Here is a 26,698-nt window from a genome sequence, read left to right as displayed (position 1 = left end):
TCCTCACTGATTAGGCCTCAACTGGAGTATTGTGTCTGTTTCTTGACACCACGTTTCAGGAAAGATGTGGACAAATTGGGGAAAGTCCAAAGAAAAGCAACAAAAATGATTAAAGGTCTAGGAAACGACCTATGAGGAAAGATTGAAAAAATTGGGTTTGTTTAGTCTGGAAAAGAGAAGACTGAGAGGGGACATAACCATTTTCAAGTACAGAAAAGGTTGTTACAAGGAGGATGTATCTGAGGATAGGACAAGAAGCAACGGGCTTAAAGTGCAACAAGGGCGGTTTAGGTTGGACATTAGGAAAAACTTCCTAACTGTCAGAGTGGTTAAGCACTGGCATAAGTAGCCTAAGGAGGTTGTGGAATCTCCATCATTGGAGACTTTTAAGAGCATGTTGGACAAACACCTGTGAGGGATTGTCTAGATAATACTTAGTCCTGCCTTGAGTGCAGAGGACTAGACTGACCTCTTGAGGCCCTTTCCAGTTCTGTGATTCTATGATGACTGGTTCTGCTTGATACCAATCCAAAGCAGAGCGGACCAACGCATGTTTATTTTCATCATCTGAGTCAGATGCCACCAGCAGAAGGTTGATTTTCTTTTTTGGTGGTTCGGGTTCTGTAGTTTCTGCATCTGAATGTTGCTCTTTTAAGACTTCTGAAAGCATTCTCCACACTTCGTCCCTTCCAGATTTTGGAAGGCACTTCAGATTCTTAAACCTTGGGTCTAGTGCCGTATCTGTCCTTAGAAATCTCACATTGGTACATTCTTTGCATTTTGTCAAATCTGCTGTTTAAAGTGTTATTAAAACGAACATGTGCTGGGTCATCATCCAATACCGTTATAATATGAAATATATGGCAGAATGTGGGTAAAACAGAACAGGAGACATACAATACTGCTCCAAGCAGTTCAGTCACAAATTTAATTAACGCATTTATTTTTTTACCGAGCATTATCAGCATGGAAAAATGTCCTTGGAATGGTGGCCGAAGCATGAAGGGGCATATAAGTCCTTAGCAGATCTGGCATGTATATACCTTGCAACAGAGGCTACAAAAGTGCCATGTGAACACCTGTTCTCACTTTCTGGTGACATTGTAAATAAGAAGTGGGCAGCATTATCTCCTGTAAATGTAAACAAACTTGTTTGTCTTAGCAGTTGGCTGCACAAGAAGTAGGACTGAGTGGACCTGTAGGCGCCAAAGTTTTACATAACTCCCGTCAAAAACAAAACAATGCAACAAAAAATCTACATTTGTAAGTTTCTCTTCCATGATAAAGAGATTGCACTATAGTACGTGTATGAGGTGAACTGAAAAATACTATTTCTTTTATCATTTTGGCAGTGCCAAATATTTGTAAAGTGAGCACTGTACACTTTGTATTCTGTGTTATAATAGAAATCAATATATTTGAAAATGTAGAAAAAAATCCAAAAATATTTAATAAATTTAAATTAGCATTCTATTGTTTAACAATGAGATTAATCACGATTAATTTTTTTAATCACAGTTAATTTTTTTGAGTTAATTGCATGAGTTTACTGCGGTTAATTGGGAGCGCTATATATAAGTATTATTTTCATTACTAGTAATGCAAAGCATTTATACTGTGTAGCATTTTATATGTATTTTTAATTGTACTTTTAAAAAAGAAGAATTGGGAACTGCTTCAGGGATCCTCATTCCATTTCTTTGAGGAAAAAATAATAGTGCTACTATCTGACCAATACAGCAGCTAGGATGGTTCAAGAGGAAAAAAGTGGCAGTTTTAAACTGCTTCCTGTGGGTCTGGCTGACCTTTTCAGAACTGGTTTGTGCCCTTAACCAGTTCTGGTTATTTTTTTTCTTCTCTTTATAAAAATAAGCTGCTTAACACTCCCAGTTTCGCTTTGGCATTGAAAGTGAATTGAAAGGACTGTTGGACCAAAATCAGCTCTTTTTAAAGAGTAACTGGGGTTGTGAGATGAGGGAAAGCAGGAGAAAGGTCAAGAGTTTAGTGAACTTAAGAGGAAGAAAGGTAAGAGGAAGATGTTAATTTTCCTTGCTAGTTTCTCTTGCCCTGTGAGGTGAATGTTGGGCTTAGCTAGAACTCCTTTTATATGGAATCTGATCCAAAGCCCTTTGAAATTTAAGGAGATGCTTAAAATCCCCCCCAAACTATAGGTGTTCGTGTATTTATTTTGGGGGGAAAACGGAACCCCCCACCCCCCGTCAAATTGCAACACTCTGTGAAGCTGTGCATTAGTGAGAGACTGATGGAATTCTTGGTTGGCTTCGTCTTTGAACTCATGCCTGCCACAGTGCACCTGTGATGTGCACTAATTGCCAGTAATGCATACGCATGTATTGCTTATTTCAGAAGGAAAACAGTGGACTGCAAATGCTTGAATCTGAAAATTTGGATTTAGTATGACCCAGACGTTTTAGCTCCACATATGCATGTTACTGCATATACTAACACACATTTTAACCTTTATAAATAATTTGAACACATAGGTTGTTAAGGGTATTTTCAGAATAACTGAACTTTGCTTTTCATGCCCCACTAACACATTTGACAAATGAAAATTGGAACTGTCAGCCCCTCATTAATGGTAGTTATAATGTCTTTATATTTCCAGTGCTTTGTTATTTTTTTACACTCAATTTAAAGCATGTGTGTAAAACCTGATTTTACTTTTTCTGTAGAGTATTGTATTTGATAGCATAGTCTCTCAATTTTTCCTCTACTTTTCACCTTTTTTGTTTTAAACTGGTGTAAATCTGCAGTGTTTAATACTCTATTAGAATCACATAACCATAATATCGGGTTTCAGAGTAGCAGCCGTGTTAGTCTGTATTCGCAAAAAGAAAAGGAGTACTTGTGGCATCTTAGAGACTAACAAATTTATTTAAGCATAAGCTTTCATGAGCTACAGCTCACTTCATCGGATGCAACCATAATATGTGCTAGCTGCAATAACGGATAAGCCACTAGAGTTAAAGGCCTCAACATTCTCGGTATTAGTCCCTTTTTCATTTGTAAAAAAATTCCTCTTGGACAGAAGGTTGGAAAGCAATCTAAAAAGTGGAACTATTTTTTCTTGGCTTAAAAAGAAAAAATATTCCTTTCTAGATGAAAAAATGTAATACGTAAAATAGGGTAGAATATAAGTGAACTGTTTGCACCTCTGTAACTCAAAGGATTAATATTTTATTGCAGGATACTAGCTGTTTGTAGGTTTTCTCGTTGTTTAAAGAGTCGCTGATGAAAGAAATTATGGGTCAAATCTCTTTCTCCAGTGGTCGTACCCACAATAAAGGGTTTGGGGAGAGCAGATCTCCATGAGGAATCCCGTGCAGAGGTTTCCCTCATGTCATCCAGTTGGGGATATGTGGGATTGGCCTAATCACAGACGGTGGGGCCTGCTCTCAAGTCTGGTCGATTCCCTGAGGCCTGTGGAAGACCCTATGCCTCTGAGGCTCCTTACCTCAGCATTCACCCCCACACTTAGCTCCCAAGTACTGCGTTTCGATTGGCATTGCATCAGCAGCAATTTACCAGGACACAGGTCCTTCTGGAACCCTGGTGGGGTCTCTGAGGAAAGGGTAAGAGAACTTCGAGGTGTATTTTCTCATTTAAGGTTTGTAGCACAAGAGCTGGCAAATAATGTGTAGTTCCTCATCTAATTTTCACCTACTTGCCCATATGAATCACAAACCTGTGGAAGAATCTCTGTATGGGTGTGCCCGTCTCTTCAATATCAGATGCTGGGAGAGCCACACATGGATAGTCCTTCCATTCACAGTTCTAGGAGATAAGATCAGAGCTCCCCCCCCCCCTTTTTAAAAACACTTTACCTATAACTAATGACTGTTAAACTTAAAAAATGAATGAATTAAAATCTAATACTTATATTTTCACCATTTATATACTGAGTACTTTTTGTGATTTGCTTCGGTTTGGACAGCAAAACTAGACTAGTAAATTTCACTTTGTTCTTAATCAGTTTCATTTTCTTCCCAACCCTGGTTTGTTTACCATAGGCGAGTGGTTCTCAAAATCTGGGTCGGGACCCCATTTTAATGGGGTCACTAGGACTGGCTCAGACTTGTTGGGGTCTGGGGCTGTGGCCAAAGCCCGAGTCCCAGCCCCACCTTCTGGGACCGAAACCAAAGCCCAAGGACTTCAGCCCTGGGTGAGGGGGCTCAGGTTACAGACCCCTGCCTGGGGCTGAAGCTCTTGGGCTTTGGCTTTGGCCCCCTTACCTGGGACAGTAGGGCTCCGGATTTGGCCCTGCTATCTGGAGAAGCTGGGCTCAGGCTTTGGTCCTGACTCCTGGGGTTGTGTAATAATTTTTGTTGTCAGGAGTGGGTTGCAGTACAATGAAGTTTGAGAACCCCTGCCATAGACAGAGAGAGTTAAAATAAGACTCATTAACTTTATTAATAATCAGCATGGATTGATTTAAATCAGTGATTTAAATCACAGATTTTAATAATGATTTAGAACAGCAAGCAGGAAACTTTGATTGAAATCAGATTTTAATCTTGCTTTGTATTTGTACTGCAGTTATTTTATTCAAGAGAGGTTAATTTTCACTGGTTGCTCACCATTACAACATGCTGATTTGCAATTAAATGTAGCCGTTACACTAAATTTGGTGCTGCTTTTTGAAAACTAGGAGGCTACAGTATATTTACACAAGTTTATTTAAGCAACTTTAGAGTTTAACATACATTTATTCAGATTCCTAATTTTTACGTTTTTGATTGTTAGAAAGTGGTGCATTTCTTGTTTACTAGAGAGTGAGTGTGTGTGTGAAAGAGAGAGAGAGATTGTGTCAAGCTGTATTTGGATGGAAATTCTAATGCAACTAAAAATGCACTAAAACTTAATTTTTTTAATTCATTAAAAGTTCTGCCTTAAATGTGCTGAATAAATAAACTTTTTGATAAGAAAAAAAATAAAAAAATTGTGCATTTAAAACTATAATTGATTTATTGAACAAAGCATTATCTATAGTTAGTGAATTGAATTGATTGTTTAGTGTCACCATGTCTTCTGGATTTTAGAGCTAGTAAATCTCATTCCATCATCCTATTTTTACTCATGGATTGGAAGCGGAAAACAAGCTTTCATGCTTTTCAGCTTCTAATTGGTGTCTTAACTTCGAATGAACTAGTCATTGAACTGAACTAGTTAAGCTGGCATGAAGAAAATATTTTCTCTGCGCTTTCAGAAGAGGCTACTGTTGTCTTAAACTGGTTTAGCACTTCAACAAACTCTGGTCCCAAGTACCATGACTACCACTAGTTCAGTGGTTTGACTTTCTTCAAAACTTCAGCCATAAACCTGTACCACTTGAATATTATTTTTTAATATAATTTTAAATGGTCTTAATAGATTATAGAGAGACAAAGTGGGTGAGGTAATAACTTCTGTCGGACCAAATTCTGTTGGTGAGATACAAGCTTTTGAGCTTACACAGTGCTATTCTTCCAATAAAAGCTGTTACCTCACCCACCTTGTCTCTCTAATATCTTGGTCCTGACATGGCTGCTACAACACTGCATTCATTAATGTATTATAGTAAATTTAGACCTTAACATAGGCTGTCATAATTTCAAATTTAATTTTAAATAGGTTTATTTTTTAAAATAGACCTGTATTTAATTTAATTCGAATATCCAGTTTAAATTAAAAAGTTCAAATTTTTTATTTAAAAAATATCACCCTATTAATAATTCTTGGGTGTTTTTGAAAGCTAAAATGTATGATCTAAGCTAAATTGGCAGTATCCCTTTAAAAAATTCCATTATGAAGGTTTTCTACTTTAAAAAAAAATTAAAAATATCCTAGCTATATTAATATCCTAGAATTCTGTAGTGTGTAACACCTGATGCATCAATAATGGCTACAGAGATTGGATACATAATGAGTTCTGAAGATTTTTAGAGTAAATATTTTTTAAAAACTTAAAAAAACCCCCACAAAAAACATGTAATTTTAAGATTGAGAGTCCTTCATTGTGTCTAAGCATGAGAAGATGATCAAGAACTCCTAATCCTGGCTCAGAACTAGATACTTTGCATTGTTTTGGAAGTAACCTCCCCTCTGTATCTCATTTCTCCCCCTTTAAAAATATGGGTAATGTTTACCTACTTCACAGTTACTGTGAGGATTAATTCGTGTTTTGTAAAGTGCTTTGAAGATGGTAAGTAGTAGTATTGGTTTTTTTAATGTCACCAAGTTCTGCTCAGTCACTGCAAAGGGTTTCAACATTAATATATTCACAGCTCATTGTGCTTCTGCAAAACTGCTTTGGGTTATTTTATTTGGAAAACACTAATTATCTTAATATATACCTCCTTCAATTCTTTACAAATTTTGGGTCATAGACTTGCACTGAAATGCATCCACATCTGGGGTGGACAGAGTCACCTGTTTTAACAGCATGCATCACCACAACAAGATATTTTAGGACAGTGTAGCAGCAGCACCACACTCCCCTTGTTCCTTTTGGCCTGCTTTCTGGGTCTTCCTCTGTTTCCCTCTTAGTCCCCACAATAGCCTTGCAAGTGACAGGCTTACCTTCTTTCAGGGAGACATTGGGGGGCCACTCATGAATTCCTGGAATACTGGTAGGGTTGCCAATTTTGGGTGGAGGTATTCCTGGAGGTTTCATCACATGACACAATCTCTAATTAAAGATTAATATGTAATTCCTGGAGACACCAGGGCAATCATGGTGGGTTGGCAACCCTAAATACTGGACATTCCAGTACTTCCGGGAATGGCAAGTGCCTACCCCTGCCACCATAACCTTGGACACACAGTATGTGTGAGGTCATGTCACGTGGGAGTAGGGTGGCACTCTCTTAAAAATGGCTCCCCCCATGCAGCGTGATCTTGGATGCAAGTGCATGAGGTCACGCTACGTGGGGATGTTGTTTTTAAGACCTTGTGTGCAAGGTCACGGTGGTGGGGGTGGAGCAGCATGCTCTTCAAAATGGTGTCCGAAGTCTGTTACCAGCAAAATCTCATCTGAGTACTGGAAGAGGACAAACCCTAGAAAAGCTGGACTGTCCATTTTAATACCAGATGAGTGGCCTGCCTAGGGATGTTCTGTCAAGTAGCAGTCTCTAGTCTAAAGAAAACATATAAAAACAAAAGGGTCTTCTGTTCTTCCTGGGCTACCCTTCTGCCCTGCTCTGAGAGCTGACCCTCAGAACTTTCCTCCTGGAGTCTCTGCTCCTAAGTGAGCTGATGACCCTCAGGGCTTCTTTCCTGGAGTCTTTCCCCCAGTCTGGGTCTGTACTTCCAATCTACTTCCAAGTCATCTGCCTGGGGATTGGCCTTTTTCTGGTTCTGCTACAGGAGCCTGCTTCTCCCCTGATGCCCTCCTTCAATCAGAGCCCTCATAAGAGGCAATCTCCTTTCTGCAGCTTTCTCTTCAACTGAGCTCTCCCAGCCCTTTATGGAAATTGCCCAACTCTTCCCTCCCTGTCTGGGTGTGATAATTGAATGGAGTCACCTGATACCAGATGATCAGGGTTATCTGTGGGGAGAGGTAGTCGATCCATCACAGGCCAGGCTGAGCCAATCTCCATTTAGAGGGCCAGCCAGCCTGTGTCAGACAGGAAGAGAATATGAATATCCTATTCATTTGAGACTGTGGCTTTGCCTACGCACGGGAATAACCCTGATTCAGTAATTGGTGGCCTGTAACCAGTGGAGTTGTGCTGGTGCTGACCCCTAAGGGTAGAAAAGGGTAGGAGCCTGCTTCTCCCCTGCTGCCCTCCTCCAATCAAAGCCCTTTCTGCAGCTCTCCCCCTAACTGTGCTCTCCCAGCCCTTTATGGAAATTGCCCAACTCTTTTTGTGTGTTTTTCATCAATTGAGGTAACCTGGGTTTACCTCTGCTTGAAACTCTAGTGAGCTTAGTTAATGCCGTACTCATCTTGTTCTCATTAACACTGGTGCAGTGCAACAGAGTACTGAATCGGGGCTATTCCCATGTGTACATAAGGTGTGTGTGGATTATTAAGATTGACAGATTGTCATGGGAAGATATGTTTTAATCCCATATGTGCAGCACTGTGAATATACATTGTGTTCTAGTTTAATATGTAAGTTATTAGAGCGTTTGTAGGCAAACATGTCTGCCTGCAAACTTTAACACAGGGAACAAGAATGTCAATTTTCAGGCGTTCAGAAAGTTTCCAAGTCAGGTTAAAAGATTAGAAGGAAAGCCTTCTTTGGGAAGCTGTTAGGTTCCTTATGTTTGCAAGGATCATTTGCAAATTAGACTAAGATGCTATTATGAAAGATGGTCTAGTTGATTTCAGTATTCATGCTTTTTATTATAGTATAACTACTTCTTAAAAACTGCCTAATTTCTGGCTTCTGCTAACCATAAAATAAAAAATTTATTCTACAGCAAAAGTTTGGAGAAAAGGAACTTTCATTTTCTGAAGCCAGAGACTGAAGGCACTGTGGAATTAGTAAAGAGACAGCTAGAAAGAGTGGAGAAGGTAGAGAATGGAGTTGCAGACTCTACAGGAGGCTCTGAAAGTGGAAATTCAGGTTCACCAGGTAAGTTGTATTCTTTATTTCTTGGTTTTCTTCTCCTACATTTTAATGCAAGTAATGGTTAGTCCTAAGAGGTCAGGTATAGCAATAGCCTGTTCAGTTTTGAAATTGCTGTAGAACTTTACACTTTTTAAACTTTCTGTTTACCCATCAGTGGCTTCTTTATGCCAGTAAATACTTCATAAATCCATTGGTCTGAATTTTTTCTTTTTTTAAAATGACATGCTTTAGCATTGATGAAATAATCTAAAGAGGGCATTTTCAGTGAATTTTGGCTGAGAGATCTTTCTGTGGTCCAAAGACATACTGCCAACTTGAGGGATTGGGAAGAAATCCTGGAATCATGGAGAGAGATGTGTTCCAGTGAGAACAAGCTGTCTGCTGATACAGCTGGGACTTAGACACCAGGGGGAAAGCCATTCGAGGGGTATTTTAAATAAAACCCAAGTTTTTTGACTGCAGAAACGACCTCCTTTCACCTGAGCTCAAGAAGAATCTTTATTTTGTAGTGTTAGGATGCTTAAACTTTGTCTGTCAGATGCTAAATGGCAATAAAAATCAGTTAGCCATTCCATTTTATCACAAATGAGTAATTTTAGTTAGATTGGTATAGCTTTGAGAAACGTAAGTGAAGGTGTGTCAAAATGGTTCTTCAAATATAAGGTAAGGTCACAACCATAACTATGGAGTTAACTTTTCTTTAAATGTTATCTTTTCAAAATACTAAATTAATATAAAATCAACTAACTGTGTGAATATCTCTGAGGGGCATGTGAGAATTGCTACTTCTGTTACACGAGTAAAATGAGATGTGTGTGGGATTCTGTGATGAAGTTTATTGAAGAGTTGAACTGTAAACTTGGCTGACGCTGACTTGCTGTGAGCACGTCTCTTCACTTCTGTTTTTGTCAGCTACCATGATGAGCATAATACTTGAATGGCTAGATCCGTAGAATGAGGATAATTATATTTGTCTAGCTCACAGGAATGTTGTGAGCTCTAACTGAATAAAGTTTATGAAGTGTTAAGACCAAAACATGGAAGAGCGTGGAACAGAATTCAGGCCTTTCCTGTATTCTATCTTTATATGCATTCTGCTAGACCCTGAGGCCTTTTACTGGGAGGGGGGTGGATCATTTAAAGAAAGCCAGATACCAGCTTCCAAAATTGCAGATTAGTATTATGTGCTTGTGATGGGGCTCCACTCCCATACTAGCGCCTCCTGCTGGTCATCATGAGGGTCAGCTCTGCAGGTCAGTATGTCCACTCCCGGTGTTCCTTGCCCACCGTCACTCCTGCTACTGGTCCTTTGTCACTCCAAGGACCACGACGGCGTCTTCATGACACAGCCCTCTGGCTGTGCCACACACTGTGCTCCCCCTTCTGGGGGCCAGTCCAACTGTCCATCCAGTGCATCACTGTGTGTGGGGGGGACCTGGGCCTGCCCACTATTCCAGATTCTGGCCCAGGGACCCTTTAGATGCCAGCCACATGCTGCATCCTCTCAAACCTCTCAGTACATTTCCCTGGGCCACTTTTCCACAGCTCCAGCACCTTCTTCACCCTTCCCTCAGGGCCTCAGCATGTCAGTCTTAGCCACGAGCCAGGAACTCTCTGTAGCTTCCCAAGTCCCTGGTGGTCGCACTCCTCTGTCCAGAGTGCTGGCGTTCCTTCTGCTTGCAAGGCAGCCAGATCTTCCTCCTTGAGCTCTAGGGAGCAACTGAACCTGCTTTGTCCTGCAGCTCTTCCTATATGGGCCTGTCAGGCTCTGATTGGCTGCTCCTTGCAGCCCCTCTCCGATTAGCTGTTTTTCCCACAGCGTCCCTATGGCGCCATTAACCCCTTACATGCAAGCGTGGGGCGGATGCTCCATAACAGTGCTTCTCAGGAATTTGAAGGTCCTTATCTTCCATGTGGAGTTCATAAAGGTTTGTATTGAGGTTCTGAATGCTTTCTTAATTTTAAAAGGTAACTTTTTCAGGAGCATATAGGTGTGTCAGTAACAAAGTAAAGATGGAGTTTAGGAAACTTCATTGTTGTTTACTTCTGTACAGCGCAAATGGAGAGTGACATTAGGCAATATATTGGAAAAGTAAGTTATGTGATATAATTTTTATTTAAGAAAAATCCTGCATAGAAATACAAAATATTACCAATATATATTTCAGAAGCCAGCACTACATGTCACTGAGAGAATTGTCCTTTGTCGTATCATCTTTGTTCATCAATTTTTTGACTCCCCAGATTTCTCTTTCAAATGGCTTCAGTAAATTTAAGTTAACTGTACAAAATCCTCCTTTTCCTCATTCCCTGTACCCATGTTGCTGATGGGGACGTGTATGTGTATCTAGAAATATATTGAATTAGTGGTTGTCAAGTTTTTTCATATTGTACAACTTTCCAACCTCTTTATTCTGCACCTTACCTGTGGCAGCTATAGTACTGTGTTATATGAAAATGAATATTGTGACTATATTAAGGAGACAGTATTAAAATAAACTCACTTTAATGTGCTGGGTGTTTTTCCCTTCATTGCATTTCCCCATTTTATACTTATGATTGTAGCCTTTTAAACTCATTAGGACTGACTCTCCCCTCCTTTACTGCACCACCCACTGTACTAATGATCAAAAGTCTTACAGAAATAAGTCCTGGACAGGGCTGCCACTAGTGGGAATCATAACTTCTTGCAAATGGAAAGATGCTCCAGGTTCAAGACTCAATTCTGTCCTTCACTCTGGGCTGGAAGGGATAAGGAATCTTACTGAAGTCAGCAACATGATGCAGCTGCAAAAAAGGCTAATATCAGTCTGTGGTGTATTAATTGGATTGTCATATGTAAGACATGGGTGATAATTGTCCTGCTCTACTCGGCACTGGTGAGGCCTCAGCTGGAGTACTGTGTCCAGTTCTGGGCACCATGCTTCAGGAAAGATGTGGACAAATTGGAGAGAGTCCAGAGGAGAGCCACAAAAATGGTAAAAGATTTAGAAAACCTGTCCTGTGAGGGGAAAAAACTGAGCATGTTTAGTCTTGAGAAAAGAAGACCAAGTGGGGATCTGATAAGTTTTCAGATGTGTGAAGGGCTGTAACAGAAAGGACATGGTGATCAACTGTTCTCCATGTTCACTGAAGGTAGGACTAGAAGTAATGGGCTGAATCTGCAGCAAGGGAGATTTAGGATAGCTATTAAGAAAAACTTTCTAACTGAGGCTTCCAAGGCAGGTTGTTTAAAAACAGGTTGGACGAACACCTGCCAGGGATGGTCTAGGTTTATTTGGTCCTGCCACAGCCCAGAGGGCAGGACTTGATTACTTCTCAAGGTCCCTTCCAGCCCTACATTTCTGTGCTTCTCTGATTCTATGAAGTAGTGCTTTCAACTGCTGTGTGGAAGGCAGTACTTGGTTCATTCTCAAGCACCTTGCCCTTTTAAATTTGTTTGTTATTGTTAAAGGGCTTCAAAGGGAGTTGCATTTGGCTGTCCTCACAGAAGAATTGGTCTCCCTGAGTACTCTTGGGGCAGATTAATGGAAGAGCCTGGAGTACCCCTTCCTTTCTCCCCATCTGTAGGACAAGGAGAAGAGAAATATTTTAAATAACTTAAGCCCAGCTTCTATTGTTCTCTCTCACATTGAACTCCTGCCTACTTGGAGGATGGTGTAATATGATCCTAACTTACTAACATTTGCTGATATTTTAATGCTGTACAAAAGTGAGTTTATAGTCAAACTGACTTTTGCAAGGTGTCTTATGAAAAGTTGTGAGAAGATAATCTGTCTCCATATTTTAAATAACATTTATATAAAAACTAGCAGAGTTATTTTAACAACTTTATCTGAGGTAGTGAGCACGGAGGAGCTGATGAAAATGGGCCAAGAATATAAACCTTTGGGAAGATACCAGCTTCTCTGCATGACTAAAGTGGCATGTCTGCAATCAGTGTCTTTTTTAGGTTACCAAAGGAGACTTTAAAATTAATAACAAATACAAATAAATTTGTAATTCGAAATAAAGTCTGAAATCTCTAAGAAACGCTAATTCACATAATTTTTCAAGCAATATTGATGTGAGTGAAATGCAGTGTACTAATGTATCTGTTTATGTTCTGGATTTTTTCCTCACTTTTCTTTTCTTATAAGGGGATAGGGAAGCAAGTGTGGACTTTACCATGTCCCCTTCAGATTCACAGATGAATGATTTGATATGGTGAAATGGCCACCGCTAAAACAGGAATTTGGGTTGTTGGGTTTATCTTGCCTCATCATTCTGGGCTTCTGGTTTTCCTTAGTAAAATCCTGATAACCTCCTTCCTGGTTAGCTATATAGGCAACACCCTTCTGCAACTGCCTGAAGGAACTGAAGGAGGAACAGCAGTGAATGGTGTAACCATCTGTCTACTTCCCTTTGGATGTGGGGGGTATTTCATCCATGATGATCTCAGTCACTGCCAATTCAAGGGATGAAAGTGGGAAAAGTCTCTTCTGAACATGGATCTCCCATGTGGTACCAACCAAACCAACACACAAGCAGTTCCTTACTGCCTAAAATGTGCTGCATTTGATTTATATAAACAAACAACTATTGTATCTAAAGTAGTTCAGTCTGTTCAGTATTCCCTATGACTGTGGGCAAAGAAGACAGCAGTTTTAGAGGACACACAGCTATTTGATTAGGTTACCCAGCTGGCTTAAATTTTCCTTAAAGGGAATCTTTTTTTTTAAAGCAGTTCCTGCAAAAAAAAAAAAAAAAAAAAAAAAGAATGTAGTAGCATCCTTCAGCTAAATATGAAAGGTGATAGGCTGACTATAGAATTAATAGGGATGTCTCATTATATTAATGACAAGATTTCTGTGAATTATAAAATAATTTCATGATGAGCTAAGTCTTGCTATTTTTTTTTTTTTTTTAAAATACAGGGTGTCTTGTTTAAATTCCAACTTCTAATCAGGGCTATTACATAAACTGTCCAATAAACACAACCTTGATTGAACTCTGTAATGTATTGATGAATATGTCTCTCTCTCTTTCTAGAAACTGGTTGCCCAAATGAAGCAAGATCCACAGGTAAAATATGTATTTTGTTTTATACTGCTTTTATTACTCTGGGAGTTAAGGTATAAGAAATACACTAAGTCCATGACCTCTTGTTTGCCATTGTTTATTTGCTCATAATCTACTGCCACGGTAAAGTAATGCTTTCTTTTTCTTTGCAAGTTATACTTTTTAAAAATAAATGGGGAGTATTGGCTAGCTGAGGGATTAATAGTAGAATAAGGAGCCTTTCCATGTTGCCAATGTTTTAAATTCAACCTAATTGTTGTTTGGCCTGTTTAAAATGAGTTGCTGGTCTCAGTTCAGTGGCTGGTGGATACCTTTCCACATCATAAATGCTTCCACCACACTTTGCACTAATTGACTGTTTTAAGCATTGGTAACAGTCTGTACAAGTAATAAAGAAGATGGGGGCCCAGTTCCAAGGAATCTGCAAAATTAAGACACAGTTCATTGGTCAAGTAGAAGAAAATGGTATCTTAGCACATACAGTTGCATTTATTTGGTTTGTTTAAATCAGTTGATGTACACTGATGGACTAAACTGAGTTGCAATGAGGGATTTGAATAGAGTGAAAGAGTTTCAGCAGTAGGGGCACTGTGGAAGGAAACATGGTGGAAAAGGCACAAAAAGAAGTGGGGAGGTGGTTTTCTTGGGTACATGAAAGGGGCATGAAGGCAAGTAGTAAGAATGAGAGAAAAATGTGCACCAGGGTAGAGTAATGTAGAGTGTAGAAGGTGGCAGAATTTCTCTGTCATCTCATCAGAGAGGCTAATGATCAAATTATCCTCTTCCTGTTTCTAGCAATAGGCTTTTAAGGTCAGGGTTTAAGGTGTGTTAGTAAAGGAATGGGTTTGAGAGGAAGCTTGCAGGCTGCTTCTGCTCTGCAAATAGAGGACTTTAGTTTCCAGGGCACTTAACCTGGCTCTTTTTGCTAACCCTAAAATTACTTTGAGAAACTAAGTCAGTGCTTCACCTAGTGGTGCAAATATTTTCCCCTCACTGCTTTAAATTACTAAACCTTTCTTTGCTGTGTCTGAATTGAGCCCAGTAAATGCACTTCTGCTATCTTCTATAATTTGCATTATCTGAGTATGTGCTTGGTGAGTAGACACTGGAGCAAGACATTTCTGTTTTACTGCCATAGATGCTGCAGGTCAGGAATGAGCTGTGATGGGGCCCAGATTGGAACAACCAGGGAGGGCTGAGAGTAAAGATTTGGAATAGCTTTTGGAGCTTTATGGTATCCTAGGACTAGAAGGAATTGCAGGTCAGGATTAGGATGCATTTTAAAGTTGTGTGGAGGAATGTGAAGGTGTGGAAGTTACTCTGAGCATGGTAGCCCCTGTAGTAGTAATAGCGGTTTGTTGGTTTCATGTTTTTACATAGCGCTGAAGGTGTGCATGCCATTTTGCAGAAATAATATGTGATCCCTTACCAACAGAGTCTACTGTCTAGGTGAGCTATGACTTGACATAGAAAGAGATTGCATGAGGAGAAAATGTAAGAAGAGAAATGCTGGGAGACTCATGCCAAACAAGATTTTGAAGCTGTTAAGCATATCTTCTGTCGTGTGTGTGTGTGTGTGTGTGTTTTGTTTTGGTTTGGTTTTTTTCTTTGTATTTTTATTAAATTTAGTAAATAAAAATTGAGTTCCCTGTCACATCCTGTACAGTGAGCTGTTTATGGCTCTCAGAATCTTAAACTTGAGAAAATGTCCTTGTAGGCAAATTGCTAACATGAGTGGTGCATTGTTAAGGCTGTTGCAACTTTTCTAAATATAAGCAAAGGTGTAAAAAGACATATACTATTGTACCGAAAAGGGGGAAGAGGATGTAGTAGATATATTCCACCTCTCATTTGGTGTGCATGATGTTTAATTCCTACTAATAGATATGGTCATTGATGTCCTTGACAGTCAAATGTCTGTCACTGAATAAGTAGTGGAGGTGAGACAATACTTTAAGTAGCATGTATTGCGTACTGTAGAAATCCCTAAGATAAACAGATTTCTTCTGGCTTCTCTGGCCTGAAAATACAGTGATACACAAATTAACCTTATTACAGCATATTGTGAAGCACCCAGGGATGTTTTAACTAACTCCTTCCAAACTGAGTTCCACCTCTTCCTTCCCCCCCAAACTTATTTTTGAACACTGGAAAAATCCACTAATGATTGTTGCACCAGATGACTTTTGAATAAGTCTGTACTTGTCCATTTGGATAATTTGATTGGTGGTATGTCCAGAGGTGCTTTATTATTTGTAGTACTCTATGCAAGAAGTCCTGCTACTATTGTGTTAAGAAATGGAGTTTCTTTCTCACAGATATTTTTTTCTTTCTTATCAGAATGCTGATTTGAAGAAACAGCTTCATGAACTCCAAGCCAAAATCACAGCTTTGAGTGAGAAACAGGTAGGGAAATAGATATTTTTAACACCATGTTCTAAAGAAATGTCTGCTCTCATCTTCCAAGAGAGCTGCTAAATTTCTTTGTGTGGATGTAAGTATGGGCAGTCAGATGTTTTGGGGCTTTATTTAATTTCTCTAGCACAACAAAAAATAAAGACAAATAAATGGAGCTTGAACAAACGGACTAGTATATCTGATGGCCTGTATTGATGAATGTGTCAAGAAAGTGTTCTGTTTAAACTATATTTTACCTTATATGAAACAGAAGTGGGAAGACACTGGAATTTGTTACAGTAATTTGAACTTGAGACCGGAGTTATAGTCTAAAATTCACTCATTTTATTCTAAACCAAGAAGTCCTTACTCAGGCAAAACTCTTTGAAGTCTATTTCACATTATGGACTGAGAAACTGAGTAAGGGCTTCTGGATTCATGCCCTTGAACACTGGAGACCGCTTAGTCCATAGTAAGCCAGTCTGTTAATCTTTGCGAGGGCAACTGTTCGTCTTCATTGGCGCTCGGTTTCTAATGGACTGATCCACAACTGACTGCTAGTGGCATTAGCCACCTGGTGGGGATTGCTCCATATGTAGACTGAAAATATTTCATTGGCAGACAGATGATTACTCTATAGAATGTCTAGAGGACTTGCAAAGCCATATGGGTAACTATTAGAATTCAAATTTTATTGTGATGGGATACAGAGTTCTACTGACCTATGCATTATTAAAAAAAAAAAACCCACCTCAGTCAAAAACCTGTTTTGTTAGTTTATGTTTGCAATATTACTATGAAAATATAACTGCATCAAGCCAGCTCTTGGTCACTATGGCCTAAATCAGGGGTGGGAAAACTGCTGCCTGCGAGCTGTTTTAAGCTGCTCCCCGCTCCAGCCGGGGCACTGGATTGGGGCCGCACCATGCGGCTCGGCCCCGCTCCGGCCAGTTAGGTCAGAGGGCCCCTGATAGTTTCAGGGTTAGTTTGCCATCATGCCAGAGGACTGACTTATCAGTTTGTGTTCAGGCAGGGACAGGAGGTAAGGTACTAGAAATGGGGAGAAGGAACTTCAAAGCTTAGAAAAACATAGACATCTGTCTTACGGTGGTTTTATAACTCTGATCTGATATTCTTTAACGTTACAATTATAAAAACCTGAACAGAAGATCTGGCCTGCAGTTGAGAATATGTTAGTTGCTTTCGGCTCTGTTTTCTCTTCAGCCATTGTTTATGGCAAGGGTGGGAAAACTGTGGGCCACATCCAGCCTGCTAGCCGATTTTAATCCTTCCCTTGAGCTCCTGCTGGGAAACGGGGTCTGTGACTTTCCCCACTCCTGCCCTCCAGCCAGGAAGCAGGGTCAGGGGCTGCTCCACGCACCACAGCTCCACGCAGCTCCCAGACGAGTGGCATTTAGGGGGCTGCCAGAGGGCTCCGCATGCTGCCCCCGCAGCTCCCATTGGCCGGGAAATGCTGCAAATGGGAGCTGCAGGGGCGGTGCCTGTGGACGGGACAGTGCGCAGAGCTGCCTGGCTGTGCCTCTGTGTAGGAGCCGGAGAGGGGACATGCTGCTTCTTCCAGGAGCTGCTTGAGGTAAACGCAGCCTGGAGCCTGCACCTCTGAACCCCTCCCCGAACCCGTCCCCAGCCCTAATCCCCCTCCTGCCCTCCAAACCCCTCGGTCCCAGCTTGGAGCACCCTCCTACACCCCAAATCCCTCACCCCAGCCCCACCCCAGAGGCTGCACCTCCAGCCGGAGCCCTCCCCTCCCCCCCACTCCTCTGCCCCAGCCTGGAGTCCCCTCCCACACCCTGAACTCCTCATTTCTGGCCCCATCCCAGAGCCCTCACCCACTCCTGCACACCAACCCCAATTTCGTGAGCATTCATGCCCCGCCATACAATTTCCATACCCAGAAGTATCCCTCGGGCCACAAAGTTTGCCCACCCCTGGTTTATGTGGACATTCATCTAAGGAGAAGCTACACCCTTTTTGCTCAGCATAGCAACTTGAAATTTCACATGGTGAAGCATTTTTTGTCATGTGATAAAGCATGAGTTGTTTTAAAAAAGCTTTGATTAGCTCAGTTTCTGAATTGTTGGCTGCCAGTAGTCATGAAAAGGGACCTCATTTGTGACACAGAAAGTGTGAAGTGTGAAAATTGTAAACCAGTTTCCTACTTTACGTACCTGTTGTTTGTTTTTGCTAAATATTGAACAGTTCTTGTGATTATCAAAATATTAAAACAGGATGTAAACTGCTTTATCATCTCTACCACTGGGTCCATGAGCTGCTAGTGTCCCCAAAAATGACCCTTTTAAAATAGCATGGCTGCTAAAATGGGGATTATATGAAGTTGTGTTTAAACTGAACATGCATTTTTACATGAAGAGAAGACATGCTTCTTGTGTATGTAGCTGTAGTGTTTGTGGAGGGGGGCCCTTTTGAGTATTTGAAAGTCTCTGCAGGCACAGCTGTGATTTTTTGCAAGGCATAGGGATGCAGTTTGTTAAGAGTCAGAGACCGTGCTTTCGATGGAGCATTTACTTTTGTTCTCATTTTTTATTATTTTTCCTTTTATAACAAATGTAACTGAGAAAATACTGGTTTGATCTTTGTATATGGGGGAAATCTGCATCCAGTAGGCTAACTTCTAAAGTGGTTTTATGAGCAAAATTGGTGTGTACTCCTGTTTCCTCACATCTTTTATATACAGTTCTAAAGCACTTTTTACGGTAATGCCACACTCCCTGCCTCTGGCGAAGGGATTGTGTTGTAGCATATGCTTAGTTCAGAGAGAGACTGTGCTAGCGCTTTTGACTAGAAGGGAGTCAGGTTTCCCAGATTCTGCTGTCCCAAGAATTGGAGACTTAGCCCTCATTTCCCCCTAGGTAGGTTCATGGGACATCTTCTTTTAACCACAGCTGTGGGATGATGATGATTCAGCTTTTAATTTGTGGAGACCTTTGCCATTGTTTAATCAACTTTCACTGAAGTGAGGTGTATAACATTCTGCTTTCCCGATTGTCCCTCCTCTTATGCTTGAGGACCAAATGAGAACCTACAGTTGTAAAAATTGAATTAAATACAGTAGTGTTGTTGCTGAAATTTTATAAATTATTCTTTGCTCTCTTCTTTACTGAAGATGCACAAAGGCTTCTAGTGCAAGTGCCAAATCTGTGGCAGTTAAGCCAAGGCTTCCAGTTGCTGTAGAACTTCTCTCCCATTCTGAAGCATTGTGGGAGTAGTGCTAATATGCTGGAATTTGCTGTCTGTCACTGCAGTGATTCATAGTGGTTAAGGCTTCTTGCTGAGAATTAATAATGAGAGCTCTGTTCAGAAGTTTGTGAAACTGAAGAGGTCTGGCAATCTACAAGGAGAAAGCAAGTCGTCTGTGTCATCTGTAGGCATAAACATAAAAAAGAGAAACTGGTTAGTCAATGCAGAATTAAGCTGTACAGAAAAAGGCAAGCCAAAAATTCATTTAGTTGTTGAAAATGTAAAGAGTGGTGAAAGTAAATGCTTTGATTTGTTTCACTTGGGAGGTAATGAAGCTGTGCACGCTGTAGGTTTCAATGAAAGGGAACAAACTTTTCTTGAACATAAATTTAATTTAGAGGGGGAGTGTAAATTTTAAATTTTAAACTGTTCTTTTTTCCTGATAATTTTAATTTTAAAAGTAAAGTGAATTTTTAAACTTTCATTGTTAATTATTTAGTTTCTCATCTGGGAAAATGAAAATAAGTGGGGTCAGTTTGGCTTTTGTTTTAAGTTTAGTGATTTCAGAGCTACAGTGTTTCAGTTGGAGAAGAATGTGTTTGTTTAAAAAAATCAGTTGGAATTTAAAAAAGGCAGCATTTCTTAGGTTTTGCACAAGCACTTTTTATCAAGTCTAAGTTTGGGACCAGATTTGATTATGTCCCCTTAAAACTTCCTTTTACATGTTTACTTTCATTTTCACCCCAGTTGATTTTAAGATTTTTGTACCATAAAATAGATGGTTAAACTGTACTAATCTTTCATCACTAAGTGGTAACATTTCTGTTTCATGGGGGGTTTAGCCATGATTTCCTGATAACCATAGTGGAAACCTGGAGCTAAATCCCTGCTCTGGACGTGTACTCTTTAAAGTATAACGGTTTAGAATTAGCAATTGAAGTATCAGGAAAGCTACCAACATACATGTTGTAGATTTTCAAAGTTGGAGAACCTATAGCTCTCATGAAAGACTGAGATGGAGCGGGGCTGGCGTGAAAGAAGGCATGCAGAATGAAGACTTGCAATAGACATCTGTTCTCCTCTTCCATGCCCTCCCCAATCAAATACAAATGGCATCACCCTGTCACAGATATGCCATTACTGAATGTGCCCCACATTACTTTGTTTTCAGTGACAAGGAAGAGTTCACCTTACTTGAGTGAAAATATGGAATTGTGCCAGTAGTTAAGTGACTTAATCAAGGTCACAGAGAAAGTCAGTGGCAGAGCCAGGAGTTTACCACCAATTTTCAAATTAGTATTCCAGTGCCTTAACCACAAGACCACCTTTCCTCCCAAGTTTGAACACATTATTCCATGCCTAATACATTAGAAAATTAAAGCATGCCTATTTAACCAGAATTTTTTCTAAGGTGTTGTCCAGTAATATTGCCTTGCAGTGCTGGTGTCGGGTTGGATTACCTGATGTACAAGGACATAATTTGTGAAATATGTAAATTTGATGGGCCTAAAAGCATAACTTCCTTTTCAGAAATGCTGCTTCATATTTTGTGAATGTTGTTCTTGGCTCCCTTGAACACATTTCAATGCTCTCTGGCCTTTTTTGGTGCTGCTTCACTTTCCTTCCCCATCTTACCATCTTGACCAAGTCTAAGAACCATTTAACAGGTAATTTTAATATGGGCTCTACCACATAGTAATTTTGGCAGCAGAAATCTCATGACATGGCCTTGTTTTCAAACAAGAACAAAGTGGAGAGGGTACTTTTTCTGTAATTAAATTGCAATAAAATTAAATGATTCATCCAGGTTTCACAGAATTTGTTTTCTTATTTGTGTTGCACTTCAGTGTGTTTTCCTTAACAATGCACTGACGTTGAAGGAATTGAGAGGATTCCTTTGCAGAAGCCTAAAGAGAAACAGAGCCTTTTTGTTGATATAGCTGGAAACAGGTATCCAGTGTCAGAAGATGTCTAAGTTTTTGATGCACTTATCACTTTGGTATGTAAGTGCTACACAGAATTATATTAAGACACAAAAGGTAGTTCTCTTTGCACTGATGTCAGGCTGTTTTAATTATTTTTCCTTCAGAAGGAAGTCTACTCACAAACATGTTTTACTGTTTAGAACAGGTGATTACTGAATCCTATAGAGAACACACTGCAAAAGCAAGCCATTTTGCTTTGTCTCTTAAGGATGAGCAAGTTTATTCACTGTTTTTAGAATTTAAAGCAACTGTAGGCGGCCTTTTTGGATAACTCAGATTACCAATCTACATTCTGTTTGTTTATAATCCACCAAGTTCCTTCCAGTCTTGCTACTTAATTGTGTGTAATGAGAGAAAAGGGTGGTGTTTTTTATAAAAGTAGTAATGATGAATAATTAGCCACAATTATAGCAATAAGTAGTTGATATGCATTTGAGTAAATGCAAACAAATCACTTAAGCAACAAAGGAAAACTGCCATAACTGAAGTCTTCAGAAATATATCATGAATAAGCTGTCAAATTTATTACAGGGATCATATCAACCTGAAGAGTATAGTAAAACTGAAGGGTGCATAAATATATCCTGGGACTCCGCCCTTCCTGCATACTAATCACAAATAGTAGAGTGGAATTTTCATGAAACCCACTTAAAGGTCTAAACAGAATGCCTAATACTAGCACACTTCACTCAAAAAATGTTTTGTGATCTACACTGTGTATGCAGGCAAAAGGATTTTGTTGGGGAAGGAAAGCTCAAAAAAGGCCATAGAACATAGGAGGAGGAGAAACTGGTACAAGCAATCAAACATACATAAGCTATGCAGAAGCATTTCTGAAAAGACAGATTTGTAAATTTTGACAAGCCCAAAAACTTCTCTCATTGATGTAGTGCCCTTGCATAGCAGGTGGTCCTGGCATTGCAGGCTAATATGATTCGGTAACATCTTAATCAGAATTTCTCCAGTGTAGTAGAGGTACATCTAGGCTAAAGTTCATGAACTTGGATGCCTATATTTTAGGTATTTAAATTCATAATTAGGAACCTACATAAGAGCTAAGCTTTTCAGATATGCTGAATACTTTAGAATATCCTTTGAAATCCATGGGAGCTGTGGATGCTCAGAATCTCTAAAAATTCATGCCACTCCACTCTCAATCAATCAATTAAACAAACAAAACCCCACACCACCAAACCCGCTCCAAGTGCATGTTTGAGCACCTTTTCTATTGCCAGTGGAAGAAATGTGCAAATGTGCCATTTGAATTTATGGTAATGAATATAATTGTGACATTAAAAAAAAGTCTGAGAGGCTGTTGGTTTATTTTGGTGATCTGGGACTGCCACTATTAAGCATGGATCTTCCCCTCTTTGAATGCATAATATAAAAAGATTAAAACACCTCTTACTAAGTAACTGTAAGCAGACACCTTTCCTAACTTTATAAACACAGTCCACACAGCATGAAAAGTCCCAATTCACTTTTCTGCGGTTTGGCTTAAATAATAAAGAACACAGCAGTAAGATATAAGACAAAGGCCAGCTTAAACTGTCTCCCCAAAGTTGGCTACTTTTAGGCTTCCTTCTTGATGACTGTTCAACCCAAGTGCCTTTCTTTTTAGACAGACATTCCTACTTCCTTTATATGCGGGTGGGATAATGACTCGCCTGCCTCAGTGAGTAAACAGAACCCTCTTAATCTTTTCCCAGTATGACTGACACCTGCTTAACAGTGTGAGGTTTTGAACAAAACAGTGCCAAACTGTTACAATACCAACTCCAGCCATAGAGATACAAAATAAAACACTGTCTTGGAAGTCATCATAAAAATACTGACTTATTCTCAATCTGAGAATTGAAAGATGGATAAGGAACTGGTGAAAGGGGAGGCTACAATTGGTCATACTAAAAGGTGAACTGTCAGGCTGGAGGGAGGTAACTAATGGAATACCTCAGGGATTGGTCTTGGGACCAGTCTTATTTAACATTTTCATTCATGTCCTGGGCACAAAAAGTGGGAGTGTGCTAATAAAATTGCAGATGATACAAAGGTGGGAGGTATTGCCAATAGGGAGGAGGACCAGAATATCAAACCAGAAGATCTAAAGGACCTTGAAAACTGGAGTAATAGAAATGGGATGAAATTTAATAGTGCAAGGTCATGCACTTTGGACTAACAGCAAGAATTTTTGCTATAAACTGGGGATATATCAGTTGGAAGCAACAGAGGAGGAAAAGACCTGGGTGTATTAGGTGATCACAGGATGACTATGAGCTGCCAATATGATGCGGCCGTGAAAAAGGCTAATGCAATCCTAGAATGCATCAGGTGCAGTATTTCCAGTAGAGATAGGGAAGCATTATTGCCATTATACAAGGTACTGGTGGGACCTCATCTGGAATACTGTGTGCAATTCTCCTAAGTTTAAGAAAGATGAAATCAAACTGGAACAGGTCCAGAAAAGGGCTACAAGGATGGTCCGAGGAACGAAAAACCTACCTGATGAGAGGGAGTTTGGCTTGTTTAGCCTAACAAAACAAAGGCTGAGGGGAGATAAGATTGCTCTCTGTAAATACAGCAGTGGGATAAACACCAGGGAAGGAGACAAGTTATCTAAGTACCAACGTTGATACAAGAATAAATGGATATGAGCTGGCTATCAACAAGTTTAGGCTTGAAATTAGATGAATTTTTTTAACAATCAGAGGAGTGAAGTTCTGGAACAGCCTTCCAAGGGGAGCAGTAGAGGCTTCAAAACTGAGCTTGATAAGTTTATGGAGGGGATGATATGATGAGATTGCCCACAATAACATGTGGCCCATCTGCGACTGTTGGTCGCAAATATTCCCAACGACTGAAGATGGGGCACTAGATAGGGAGGGCTCTGAGTTACTAAAGAGAATTCTTTTATGGGTGTCTGGCTGATGAGTCTTGCTGACATACTCAGGATCTAACTGATTGCCATATTTGGGATTGGGAAGGAATTTTCTCCCAGGTCAGAGACCTTGGCAGAGACCCTGGGGTTTTTTGCCTTCCCCTGCAGTATGAGGCATGGGTCACTTGCTGGTTTAAACTAGAGTAAAATGGTGGATTCCATATAACATGAAGTCTTTAAATCATGATTTGAGGACTTCAGTAACTCAGCCAGAGGTTAGGGGTCTGTTACAGGAGAGGGTGGGCGAGGTTCTGTAGCCTGCAATGTGCAGGAGATCAGACTAGATGGTGCCTTCTGGCCTTAAAGTGTATGAGTCAATATGTAATGGAGGAAAAAAGGTTGTTTGTGTTTTTTTTTTTGTTTGTTTTTTTTTATTGGGAGGTGCAGTAGATTCTGTTTATTCGCAACCCCTCAGTTGCCAGCAAAAAGTTGCCATTATCTGGTAGTTCCCAATTAATAGAAGGCAGGTTTGCACGGCTGCAGCCAGTGAAGGAAGGGCTGGCATGTGTCTTCCCTGGCTGCAGCTGTGCAAACCTGGCTGCAGGCAGGGCAGCAGCATGGAGGGAGGCTGTGTCCTGATGCTAGGGCTTTCTACAGGGATTGTGGGTGCTTGGGGCCCATGGAGCTGCACAGTACCTCTCCCTGTGCTCTCAGGGGATCAGGGTCAGCTTATCCCAGTGCTTCCTTCCCTGAGTGCAGCTTGGAGAGCACAGGGAGAAATACTGTGTAGTTCCAGCGTCTGCGCTGCTACAGCCCCCCTCCCCACTATTGCCCTGCCCACAGCCTCCCATCCTAGCCCCTTGCCTCCTGTGTGATCCCTGTCCATAGGCGGATTTGCAGGGCTGCAGCCAGGGAAGATACATCCCAGCACTTCCTTCCCTGGCTGCAGCCTTGCAAACCTGCCTATAGTTGGGGCCTTTTCCCCCAAAATATGTTCTTAATAAGTGGCATTCTATTGCCAATATTGAAATCCCATTCCCATTAAAGCTAATGGGATTGGTTCCCAGCGAAGTACTGCTATTAACCAGAGGTTGTTAATATCTGGGTTTCTGTTAAGCAGAATCTACTGTTTGTGAGGATGTCATCTCGTCAATGATGAGAGAGGTGAAAATATCATAGGAAACACTTACCAGTTGGAAGGGGAGGAGAATCAGCTGCCAAATATCCACTTCAGAGCTACAGCTGTTTGTGTCTTCTAAATCTAAAGGCTTAGCTATCCAAAAATCACACAGTAAAAGGCCCATATGAAAAGGATGACAGTACATTATTGTGTATCAGTAGTAGCCAGGCAATTGTAAAGAAAGATGCTTCTCTGCATCCTTTCCCATCCTTTTTGAGGGTAAAGGATCTTATTGCAAGACATCCCTGGATTCTCCAGGTTGGATCCTGGTGTTCGAAATAGAGAAGTCTTTTTTTATATGTTTCTGGGATTTAAAAACAGATGCTATGTTAACATTGACTGCTTAGTGGGCAGCCATGAAATCACTTAACTTAGTTACAGGTTTCAGAGTAACAGCCGTGTTAGTCTGTATTCGCAAAAAGAAAAGGAGTACTTGTGGCACCTTAGAGACTAACCAATTTATTTGAGCATAAGCTTTCGTGAGCTACAGCTCACTTCATCGGATGCATACTGTGGAAAGTGTAGAAGATCTTTTTATACACACAAAGCATGAAAAAATACCTCCCCCCACCCCACTCTCCTGCTGGTAATAGCTTATCTAAAGCGATCACTCTCCTTACAATGTGTATGATAATCAAGTTGGGCCATTTCCAGCACAAATCCAGGTTATCATACACATTGTAAGGAGAGTGATCGCTTTAGATAAGCTATTACCAGCAGGAGAGTGGGGTGGGGGGAGGTATTTTTTCATGCTTTGTGTGTATAAAAAGATCTTCTACACTTTCCACAGTATGCATCTGATGAAGTGAGCTCTAGCTCACGAAAGCTTATGCTCAAATAAATTGGTTAGTCTCTAAGGTGCCACAAGTACTCCTTTTCTTTTAACTTAGTTAGCTATCATTAAGCTAACTATTGTCTGCATTGTGGTTTTTTGATCCTGCATGACATGATGTGCCAGTATCCCTGGGACACATTGACAATTTGTTGCCTTTGATGCCTCTATATGCTATCCTTTTTGAATACCAAATCCTCCGTTGACTCCTTCCTGGACATTGCACCACCTTCTCCTTAGTACTGTTCTCACTTTGCACCGAGGTGCGGTTGGTCTCCCTACTCATGGCCAAGGCACATTCAGAGGGAACCTCAGGTTGCCTATGCTTTGAGTGATGTCTGCTTGGGTATGTGAGCATGATAATCCAAAGAGGAAACAGCAGAAAATATTGTCTGACAGTTCGGAGTACATTTCTTCAATCCCATTGAAGGCCTCTGCACCACTGCCCCAACCTTGGCAAACTGAAGCGCCACTCCAATGTCTGGACTGCTTGGATCCCTCTGTGTCATGGAAGCTATGATCATGTTAACACAGTTACCCAAACCACAGGAATCTCGGTGTACCTGG

At 40.4% G+C, this 26,698-nt stretch overlaps 1 protein-coding gene across 12 annotated transcripts in view; it reads left to right on the top strand.

Moving 5' to 3' along the window:
* The window catches only part of PHF21A (PHD finger protein 21A), a 259,275-nt gene that overhangs the window by 65,011 nt on the left and 167,566 nt on the right, over window positions 1–26,698 (top strand). For 10 of the 12 annotated variants that reach the window (XM_073348143.1, XM_073348152.1, XM_073348148.1 and 7 more), the window contains exons 3-5: window positions 8,431–8,585; window positions 13,614–13,646; window positions 15,984–16,049. In XM_073348143.1, the coding sequence (XP_073204244.1) occupies window positions 8,532–8,585; window positions 13,614–13,646; window positions 15,984–16,049 (153 nt within the window). In that variant the 5' untranslated portion in view covers window positions 8,431–8,531. Of the gene's footprint in view, window positions 1–1,162; window positions 1,264–8,430; window positions 8,586–13,613; window positions 13,647–15,023; window positions 15,093–15,983; window positions 16,050–26,698 lie in introns of those variants that run through there. The other 2 variants (XM_073348147.1, XM_073348149.1) reach the window with 2 other exon arrangements.

Source organism: Lepidochelys kempii, chromosome 6 (genome assembly GCF_965140265.1).
Source record: "Lepidochelys kempii isolate rLepKem1 chromosome 6, rLepKem1.hap2, whole genome shotgun sequence".
NCBI lineage: Eukaryota > Metazoa > Chordata > Testudines > Cheloniidae > Lepidochelys > Lepidochelys kempii.
This window is presented reverse-complemented; position numbering and strand designations above follow the sequence as displayed.